Here is a 10587-nt window from a genome sequence, read left to right on the forward strand (position 1 = left end):
GGGGCTCGTCTGTTCCGCCACCGCCGCTCTCCCTGGGGCCCTGCCCCGCGGGCGGTGGGGGTGAGTATCCGTCCCCCGCTGTCCCTTCGGCTTCCGTGGGCCGCGGACGCGCCGAGAGCCCGACGCGGGGACGGCGTGTGCGGCGCCCTGCAGCGTCCGGGTCTCCCCCCACTCCCCCGAGCTCAACCGCCTCATGGCGGCCCCTCTTCTACCTCTGAGCCCCGTGGTCTCCCCTTCGCCCCCAGTGTCTCCCCTCTCCCGAAGCCCACCTCTGCAGGGCATGTGGCCTCATTTGCCTTCGGGCCTCTTCCCTTCCCAGGTACCTCCCTCTTACTATTATTTACCTTTTTTTATTATTTTTTTATTTATTTATTTTTTTTAAACCTGTAATTTCTGTCTGGCCCATAAAGAAAAGCCCGGGGAGGGTGGGTGGTACCAGAGCTTATCTCCTGACAAAAGAGTGAGCTCCAGTGCGGTCGCTGGGCTGCAGCAGTTTCCCAGTACCCCAAATATTTAGGGGGTTTCCTTCACCCCCACAATGAATTCGTTTAGCAGGGATATCCCACTGAATTTAATGTTTCTGCTGTTTTAGAAGGAACCAGCCTTCATTGGTCGTCCCCAGAGAGCGTGGTCGCCCTAGCAAGAAGGTGACAAGGAAAAAGCAACATCTTCACCATCCGTAGGGTGACTTTGTTGTCAGATATCCCACCAGCATTAAACTTTATAACCTATGGAAGATCCTAATTAGCCCAATGTGGTGGGATGCACCTGCACGACTTCTTGTTTCACCTCTGGCCATTTATATTTTCCTGTGAGGTTTTCATGGATTTAGAGACTCAAATCATGTTTTCATGCAGGATTTTTGCCATAGCATAACAGGCTAGCATCTGGTCTTGGCTAAGCCAGGAAGGGTATCCAGGCTGCATGGACAGGGCAACATTTGCCTGTTCCACTGCCTTTTTTCGTGACTACAGCAGTTCATCTCAGGGTGCATTCTGCCTCCCCGGAGGACACGTTGACTTTATTGAAAAAGTAGAATCATTCACCTACTCGGATTTTTTCCGGGATTATTTGATTCCCAATCATCCCTGTATTTTCTCAGCTAAATTCACTGAAGACTGGGCCAGCAGGAGAAATTGGGTTAATTGGGATGGAAAGCCTAACTTTGATTACCTTCTGCAGAAGTTTGGTAAGTCGTAGCATTTTTAATACCTAATTAAAACACGTATGCTAAATTACTGTTTTATTTTTCATCTTGGGAATGGAACTGCTAGACAAATCCAAGCAAGTTCAGACTTTTTTTCTAAGTTAATACATTGATCTTCTATACATACTCACACTTTATGTTTTTAAATAAATCAAAAAGTGTTGTATAGTTTAATCATACCAATTTATATACCTGCTTAACATTAACCAGAGGGGCAGCCAGATAACTTTCCCCAGGCAAGGGGCAGGTATTCTGTAGTTACAGTGAAATATCTCTTTAGGCTGTAAAATGTTACTATATTTAATAGGAATCAATACCCCAATCCTAATGTAGTTTAAGAGTAAAATTCAGGTGATGTTAAATAACTAAACATGAATAACTCAGATTCATTTTTGCCTAAAATAATGGCGTTGGGAGTGCAAGCTGGGATAGGGATTGTTGTTTCTTGTGTTTGTACCATGCTCGGCATTATAGGACCCAGATATAAGAGGCTGCTGCAGTGGATAAGGTTAAGGCAGTTCAGTTTCAGCATTGCTTATTCTGTCCCCGCCTGGGCTCAAAGAGTTTATATTTCAGGAGAAGCTGTAGTACCTGTTGCCAACTGTGATGTCAAGGAGTACAATTCTAATCCAAAGGAACAACTTCCCTTCAAGGAGTATATAAATTATTGGAAAGATTACATTAAAAATGACTACCGGTCATCCCGAGGGTGCCTTTATCTAAAGGACTGGCACCTGAGCAGGTAAGAGAGCACTATGGGAACCCATGCATGCCACCCACAGCAAATAACTGATGCGGAGCCTTAATGCTCATTTTCTAACAACTGAGCATTTAAACACCACTGGTGCTGTTTGTTAGAAAGTGCCCACCAAAATATCAGTGTTATCCTGCACTCTTCTTGGGTTACTTCACATGATAAGATCTTTAAACAGGTCATTGTTTCCTGAAGAAGCTGACATTCTTCAGCTTTTCATCTATGTTTTATATGACTGTATGTTATCCCTGTGGAAACCGTGTGCCTAGAACCTCTGGCTTTTGTTTGACTGCTGCAGTGCAAACCTTAATTCTTAAAAAGAAGGGAGACACTTCTAATTTTGTTTAATTCAGCGAGCATGTTTGAGTTGTCATCCTTTATTATCCGTTTTCTTTTCTGTTAACCTTCCCAGTTGTTAAAGTTCTCTTCACACTGTTCTGGCTTTCCTTCTCCAGTCTGCTGCCTGTGAGGTGGATGCCATTCGCCATGTCTGTGTAGGGTTTTATGTCTTTTCACTCAAATCTCTTCCTCCTTAAATGTAGGCTCTTAATCCAAATTTCTTATGATCAGCTCTTGTTTTCATTTTTGAGTGTGCCAGTGACTTACAATAGAGGAAATTTGTCAGTCTCTGCCCCTGTTTGTCTGCTTTTGCAGACACCGGTGCTGTGGCTTGCTGCAAAAAGTCTGCACATGCAGCCTGGGATGGGAAAGGGGCAGCAAATCCTGTGGGAGAAGGCCACACACTTGCCAAAATCCCACAGCCTGGCTTCCCTCCTAACCCCCACAACCCCAACGTGTCATCCAGTTGGACAGCCAGTCTTGCTGGTATCTCATCTAAAAAGAATGTTTATTAGGAACTGTCTCTGCCATAATTAGTCGTCTCTCAAAGAGCAGTTAACCCTCACAGCTTTCCCAGGAGACAAAAAAGCACTATTGCATGTGTTTTCCATACAACTCAGAGTTGTCAGTGATATAAAAGAGATAGCAGCTAAGTATTAATGCCTTTCTAGAGATTTGATTTGTCTTTGCATCTGAGTTTTGGAAACCGAGGTAGAAGGAGCAATGTTGATTTTGCTGAGACTTACTTCCAACCCATTATCTTTTTTTAAGAGCTTTCCCCGAGCAAGATGTTTATACAACCCCTGTGTATTTCTCATCCGACTGGCTGAATGAGTACTGGGATGCTATAGCTGTGGATGATTATCGCTTCGTCTATATGGGACCTAAAGGTTCATGGTAAGGCAGTGTGGGGTTTTTTTTTAAGATTAATATTACAGGGGATTATCACACCGTCCTCCAGAATAGCATCATGCTGTGGAGGCAGTGTGGCTGTACTGTGTAGTGGTATACCTGAACTAAGCCAGCCTTATTTCTCAAGCAGCTCATTTGGTTCTGGATGTGAGCTCTCCTTATGCAGTCAGCTAAAGTGCTATCATGCTTCAAAAAGCCCTGAACTGTGCACACAAAATCAGCAAAACTTGACAGCTTGCTTATAGAAATTTTAGAGCAGAAACTCCCTGGGGATCATCAGCCACTTGCAATTTGAAGAGTCAACTAGGGCCTCGGAGGGGGCGCTGATGCGTTGATCAAATATTTTGCTGGTGAAAATTTAAGTCCAGTGTTAGTGATAAAGTTACATTTACAGTATCTTCATCAGTTCACATCACAGCTTCTCCTGCCATTGATGCATTTGTGGACGGATTCAAAACTAACTGATGGAGACGCACGGAGGCCATAAAACACTGCAATACTATGTAGATATAATGGCCTTTAAATATTTAAAGCAGTCAAAAATAAATTAAGAGGATGACAGTTTGGGACTAGGTTTGCATAGTAAAGGTTGATTTCTGCGTGCATGTCTGCTTCTCAGAGTTTAGTTCGATTAACAGCTTTTAGCCATTGTCTTTACTTAAACCTCTGGTTTGTCCCACAGGACTCCATTCCACGCTGATGTCTTCCGTTCCTACAGCTGGTCAGCCAACATATGTGGGAGAAAGAAATGGCTGTTGTACCCTGCAGGACAGGAGGAGTACCTGAAAGACCGCCATGGCAACTTGCCCTTTGACGTGACTGCACCTGGTCTTCAGGACAGGAGTGTTTACCCTCGCTACAACCAAAGTCAACCCCCTGTTGAAATTGTGCAGGAAGCAGGGGAGATAGTCTTCATCCCCAGTGGATGGCATCATCAAGTTTACAATCTGGTAAGATAGCTGACACCAACTTTTTCCATAACAGAGAGAGATAATCAGGCAGCAGGCTTGAATCAGATCAAACCTTTATTGCTACAGCGTGTTGTGGGTGCCAAATGTCTAATTGGGCTGCAAAAAGTTTAGAGAGATTCATGGAGGAAAGGTCTATCAGTGGCCACTCAAGATGATGGCTAAAAGCAAGCCTGAACTCATAAACTCCTTGGGTCATTGACCACTAGACGGTATAAGAGTGTACTACAACTGAAGAAGATGTCTGCACCCCCTTTTCTTATGCTTTTCATCATTAGATGCTACTAGTCACTGAGAAATAAGATGCTAGGTGAGACAGACTTATGGTAAGGCTTGGTTTCTAACTCTAAATTGTAATTTAGTAATGGAAAATGCTAACAAATTGGTCTTTGTGATTACAAGCCAAAATTAACCACCTTGTTCCTTTCTCCCCAGCACCTTCTCCCACCTTTGTGCTCTCAAAAGGTGTGCCCAGACAGAGGAACTAGAGACATTTGCCAGTTTTGAGTGAAACAAGATCTGATTGTTCAGGGACATTAGAAAGAGAAAGCCTTTCAGCACAGTGGTGGTAGTGATGCCAGAGAAGCATTTCCCTTGCTGAGGAATACGATTTTACATTTTTCAACATCAGCGATGTTAAAGCTGTTTTCTTGCACTTTCCTACGTGAAGCCTAATAACCATTTAAATTACTCCTCCAGGAGGATACCATTTCCATTAACCACAACTGGGTGAATGGCTGCAATGTGGCTATAATGTGGTGCTTCCTGCAGGATGAATTAGCAGCTGTCCAGCGGGAAATCAGTGAGTGGAAAGTCCCCATGGATGACTGGCATCTACAATGCCAGGTATAACAACATGATGCTGACTGCCTGACTCTTTTATTAGAGGATATTTCAAGGGTGCATTGCACCACCTTATTAGAACTCTAAGACACAAAAGTCCTTATCCTCATACCTGGAATTAGTACGTTTCATTAGAAAGTAGGAACTGGTGATAACTTCATTTTGCAGCATTAGTATTGAGGTCAATCCTTGATGTAATATTTATGTTCCCCTTTACAAATTATAAGTGCTTTTTCATGTAAACAAAAGAACTGATAAGACAGACCCCACGCAGAAGAACTGGTTTGAAGACAATTCATGACAAAACAGTGAATCTGAAACAAGCAAAATTAAGGGGAAGGTGGCAGCCAGTTTCTGTGTCTGCGAAGTGATGCTTTCAGAACATGTAACTACTGAGCCGTGTTGGATGCTTCCAAAATCTTAAAAGTTTATTTCTGGAGGCTGTTGCTGCTGCTAGGTTGATACCCTTCAAAAACAGTTTCAAAAAATATAGTCATTTAGTACTTGGAAGAAACAAGGTGTTGCTTTTGGGGCTAGTGGCATTTCAAATAAGGTAAAGAATTTTAGTGCCATAGGGGATTTACAAAAATATGATTAAACATGGTTACTTATGATTTCAGATACTAGCTTGATACAGTATGTTTTTGTAATTCTTACTATAAGTGAGTTGTTTCCATTTCAATGCTGGTTATTTTTTTTTCCCCCTAGTTGATCATGAAGTCTTGCACGGGTATAGACTACAAGGAGTTCTACAATTTCCTCAAAATTATTGCAGAGAACAGGATTTCTGTCTTGGAAAATGGCCTTGATGATGAAGCTTCAGCAAAGAACACTCCAAAAGCTGCCATTTCCACCTTGGGCATGCTCCATGCAGTGTTTGATTTAAAGAGGACTGTGAAGGTGTTAACATCATTGAGTGCTAATGAAGATTTCAAGAAACTAGACCTGACGTCACTTTCTCCACCTCCAGAGGCATTGCTCCACCACTTGAAAGCAGCAATAGATACAGCGCTACTCTAACTTCCTATTTATTCAGTTCTTTGTAAAATTAACCTTTTGCAAAATGAGTGTTTGTAGAAGACTGACTCCTGCCTGTTTAATAGCTGTACAAAGAGCCTTAATATAGAATGGGGAGAGAGTGCATTCGTAAGAAGACTAAGTACTTCTTAAATTGACAGCATTTGAATATCTAGAGTAATTGGACAGGAAAAATATCTCAGATGAAGGAAAAACCCAGATCATGGTAGTATGAGCTTATGAGCCCTGCTGGTGAGTGTGCATTCAGGGGAGGGCAACAGAAATTCTGTGGATCAAACTTAGGTCTGTCTAGGCTAAATACTGAGATTGCAGTGGTCTGTAGCATATTCCCTCGGCTTCTGAGATCACTGTGTTCAGACAGCAAATCTGCACTGCAGACTCCAGCAGTTAAGCTCTGCTTTGCCTGTTCACAGCTAAATATTTTTTTTTTTTTTTTTTTTTTTTTTTTTTTAGGGGATGTGACAGCTTCCCTTGAGGCCTGAGCTGCCTCAGTAGCTGTAGCTTAGATGTGGAAGAGATGACTGTACTAGTGTCCTGTACAGCAGTATGTCTCTAAAACTGAAAGTCTTGGCTGGGGTCAGCCTTCTTACTGCTCCAGGGGCCTGCAGGATTAAATTTAATGGAATAATCAGGAAGCTGGAGTCCTGATTGCAAACAAGTGCAGATAGCAATCTGCCACCAATAATTTAAGCATGTGATCCACGCCAACTCCAAAGGAGGAACTTGAATGTACTCTCACATTTCCACACGCTGTTTCAAGGCACAGTACTTTATCAAGCAGAGATCTGATTAATCAAGGAAGCTAGCAAGTAGCCTCATATTATCTCCTAAAAAAAAGCCATGCTGTTAACACACCAAATAGCACTACTGCATGGTTACACAGCACAATTTGCAACCTGAATGCTACCCTTGGGCTAAAAGAGTATTGCCCGTCAAGTATCCCTCTTGCTTTTACTGGTTGCTGAGAGAGCCTAGAAGCACAAATGGCTGCACACTGTTACCTTAGCTGCCCCTTTAGGGCTCACTTGAATTATAGCTCAAGAACCTCCTCAATTTTCAGCCAGATGACCAGTAAGAGCAACTAATAACCATATGTTTAGAAAGTGCAATACTAGAAATCTTCAGTGGGCTGAAAAATCGTATTGTTTTCTAGATAATCCTGTGGAGTTTGTACATGCATGCGTTTTGTATGTCCTATTTTCTCGTAGACGTTCTGCATTTTGAGTAGGAAGTGGTACCTGAAATTAAAATTAAAAACCTAGAGCATGAAAGAATGCAGTATGGAGAAAACAGACTTTTTTTTTTTTTTTTTAACAGCTGTGACTACATCTCAGTGATTCAACCTTCTGGCAGGGTGTTTCTTTAGACGGGAAAACTGCCAGTTTTAAGCAACTCTGAAATTAAAAGTTCACAGCTGTTACTTATGGCTGTTTACATTCTCAAAGACAGGCAGCTGGAGCTTTCTGCCTTACATGAGTAAGGTGAGATTTCATAGAGGTGAGGAGCAAGGGTTTAAAGCTGACAATCAGTGTATTGGTGAGAAAGTATGTTTTTGGTCTTGTATTCCCCAGTCTCGCTGCATGCTGGTATAGGCACCAACCACTTTTAAACACTGCAATTTTATAAAGGGTTTGTTTAGATGAACAATAGTTTTCATTTCATGTCCCATGAAGCTGGAACTGCCTGGCTTTGCCGTGTGAAACCAGCAAAAATTCAAGTCTAGCTTTTACACCAAGAACCCAGTAGTTTCAACGTACCCAGGATCAGTTTAGGCATGGTACTATCCAGCAGACTACATCCTCAGTCTGATGGACGGCGTGAGTTTACTGTGATGCAAAAATCAGGGCAGCAGTTCTCAGGGAAGAGGCATCGTTTCTGCAGTTTCTTCCTCTTCCCTGCAGAATATAGTTAAGGAAGGAAGAAACTAGGCCAGCGTGGTAGTGTGGCTAAAGAGGTGTTCAAGTGAAGGAAGGTGAATCTCAACTACTCTCTGTCACTTTCTCTTCACCTGAGCTGTCTTTGCACCACAGCATCTTCACCTCCGAAGATGTGTAACAGCCCTCTTTCATAAGGCCTGCTAAGGCAATGTGGTAAAAAATAGTTTAACTGCAGGAAATCATCTTAAACTTTTAAGCCACATTCTCCTTACTGATTTGGCAGGGAACGGAAGCACAAAAATCAGTTTTATTGATTCAGTCTTTCTTAAAATTAGCTTCCTAATGTAATCTGTAGTTCAAATTCTCCCTTCCCATGAGTGATCAAGGCGGTAAGGGAGCCACATATTTACTAAAGTTAAAGAAAGGAAGGCAAATTCTCAAATGCCTGAAGACAGCAACAAGATTGGAATAAGAAATATGAAAGCCTGGAATCTCTCTTAAAAATTAAACAGCTTTATTAAAAACAAAGTTACTGTAAAACATATATTAGGTTACTCTCATACCAATATATTAACTATTGTAATAAGTGTACTATTTATTAAAGCATAATACTTGTCATAAACAGGAGGAAACAGCCTGTAGAGTTTTGTTTTTGTTCCTGAAGTCAAAGACCTGGATAATTTAAAGTCATACTGTAAAAAAAAAAAAAAAAAAAAAAAAAAAAAAGCATGACAAATCTAGTTCAAAAGAGGTTTTGCTCTAAATATGCAACTCAGACATTACTATTTTTGTCTGATGGGAACAAGATATCAAATATCTATTTATATAAAGGCAGAGTAAAACCCAGCCTGATTCTAATGTGATTGGTACCCCACTGGTATCAGTGGGTGGTCTGTCAGCACATAGTTGTGTACCTCAGAAAAAACAGGGTTTTTGCAGCTCTGTCAGTGCAGAAAGCCAGCTAGTTTTATGTTTTCTTTCACCAGGATATGAGATTCCTCACCCTGGGACAATATCTCTCCTATCGGGCACCCATGAACCCATGCGGAATTACAAAGCAGCACTAGTGTGTTCGAGGTGAAAGTGTGATATCCCTGAGGTTTTAACAGGAGTCTGCAGGGTATAAATATACATACAATTGTAAGTATTATAAAACAAGGAAGTTAGTCAATAGCAGCTTTACAATGCAATGGAGAGGTATGGAGTTTGGCATGGGTAGGAAGAGGAATGGAAAAGCCTGCCTCTTAGGGATGCAGAAAAAGGCACCTCAGTCCAGGAACAGGTTGTTTAGGAGCATGGAGATGGCCTCTCCTGTCCATGCCACGTTTCTGCCAACCACAAATAGTCCCACCAAAATAGTTCTTGTGGTTTCATTTGACCGCTTTCTATAATATAATCTCCCTTACGTCTGTGCACCAGTGCAAAACAAACACAACATCTGAGAGAACAGTTAAACCAGGTTTCAAGGCAGATTGCTGTTTGCAGGGGAGCGAAATAAAACTACAGGGCAAAAGAAACCTTGGCCACTTTTCCACAAAGAGATTGCCAAGCACAAGCTGAGGTTGCATATTGAAGGCTTTTAGCCCAAAGCATCCGTATGTCTGTGCTTTACAATCGTAGCTAGTTGAAAAGAAAAGCCAGCAAGAAACCCTCATCTGATAAATACCCGTTCTTCCCTTTTTAAAGACAGCCAGAATATCAGTGACATGATTGCTTCTTCATCCAACAGTGTTTGGTCAAGAAAGTGCATCAGGGAGGAGGCCCCCTTCAGGTCCTTGGGCTCAGGAGCTGTGAGTCACATGGTAGTTCTCTCTTTGGTGGAGTCTCATCCTCTGTATGTGTTCATAGCATGACTGAGCAAGGAAAAAAGCAAGCCATTATGGAAAAATGTTGGGATTTGGGGCCAAAATCTGGTCTCTTGCACACAAAGCAAAGCTATACTGCCCCCAAAGGCAGGATATAATGCGCAGATTTAAAACAAACTAAGCATATTCTCTAGACCAGGAGGAAAATAACCTCCTGTGATGAGCATATAAACAGCTCTCTAAAATTAAATGAGAGTATAGCCTATCAGGATCTCTACTATTCCAGAAAGGCTACTGCAACTTACAGCTGTCGCTGTTGAAAACATTTCCTTACCTCCAGTGCTGTTAGCAGAAAGTCGTACAGTCCTCCTCGATTGGCAGGGTCCATCAAGTCTCTGATCAGATGGATTTCAGCTCCCAGGTGCTGGATTCTAGGAAAAACAAAAAAACAACAAAAAAAGTCACACCTAGAACAAAACTCTGGGCACCACTGTTTGTGGGTGTATGTTTTAAATCGGATTATGGAGAGGAGGAGGTACAGATCTGGAAGTCCATTGCTGATTCCCTGCGCATCACCTTGATCTTCTGGAAGCTGAGTCCTTTGACGTATCCAGTATGACTAGATATCAGCAAAAAAGTTCAACATAAGAAAATTTCGACTCCTCCATTTTTCAGTCTCTCTTATTCCCCTCCTCTCATCTACAGGCAAAAAAGCTGACTATCAAACAAAACTGTATCATCCAATGTGATTGCAGGGAAAAAACAAAAACAAAAGCAAAAACAAAAAAACAAACAAAACAAAACAAAAAAAAAAAAAAAAAAAAAAAAAAAAAAAAAAAAAAAA

At 41.8% G+C, this 10587-nt stretch overlaps 2 protein-coding genes across 8 annotated transcripts in view; one reads left to right on the top strand and one right to left on the bottom strand.

Moving 5' to 3' along the window:
• On the top strand, positions 1-6474 carry JMJD4 (jumonji domain containing 4). Of its 2 annotated transcripts, none has more exons than XM_026842426.1 (7): positions 1-60; positions 593-1189; positions 1784-1949; positions 3072-3197; positions 3895-4162; positions 4880-5026; positions 5732-6474. In XM_026842426.1, exons 2-7 carry the CDS (start codon positions 925-927, stop codon positions 6041-6043), a joined length of 1284 nt encoding a protein of 427 aa, XP_026698227.1. In that variant the 5' UTR covers positions 1-60; positions 593-924; the 3' UTR covers positions 6044-6474. The 2 variants fall into 2 exon arrangements, with proteins under 2 accessions (XP_026698227.1, XP_026698228.1); XM_026842427.1 differs by having other exon boundaries at positions 7-319.
• A 23-nt stretch (positions 6475-6497) lies between these two features.
• The window catches only part of ALS2CL (ALS2 C-terminal like), a 52997-nt gene continuing 48907 nt past the window's right edge, over positions 6498-10587 (bottom strand). For all 6 annotated transcript variants that reach the window (XM_026842430.1, XM_026842428.1, XM_026842433.1 and 3 more), the window contains 2 exons: positions 10078-10174; positions 6498-9791 (listed from right to left, as the gene is read on the bottom strand). In XM_026842430.1, coding sequence (XP_026698231.1) covers positions 9720-9791; positions 10078-10174 — 169 coding nt within the window. In that variant the 3' untranslated portion in view covers positions 6498-9719. The remainder of the gene's footprint in view (positions 9792-10077; positions 10175-10587) is intronic.

This window comes from Athene cunicularia (assembly GCF_003259725.1).
Source record: "Athene cunicularia isolate RWA chromosome 2 unlocalized genomic scaffold, athCun1 chr2_part1, whole genome shotgun sequence".
NCBI classification, from domain to species: Eukaryota; Metazoa; Chordata; class Aves; order Strigiformes; family Strigidae; genus Athene; species Athene cunicularia.

What these genes read in the sequence shown, in the direction of transcription:
- JMJD4 (XM_026842426.1), top strand. Translation starts at nt 925, where the DNA reads ATGGACAGGGCAACATTTGCCTGTTCCACTGCCTTTTTTCGTGACTAC. An exon ending in ATGGGACCTAAAGGTTCATG is followed by an intron (nt 3,198 to 3,894) that starts GTAAGGCAGTGT and finishes TTTGTCCCACAG; the next exon opens with GACTCCATTCCACGCTGATG. An exon ending in ACTGGCATCTACAATGCCAG is followed by an intron (nt 5,027 to 5,731) that starts GTATAACAACAT and finishes TTTTCCCCCTAG; the next exon opens with TTGATCATGAAGTCTTGCAC.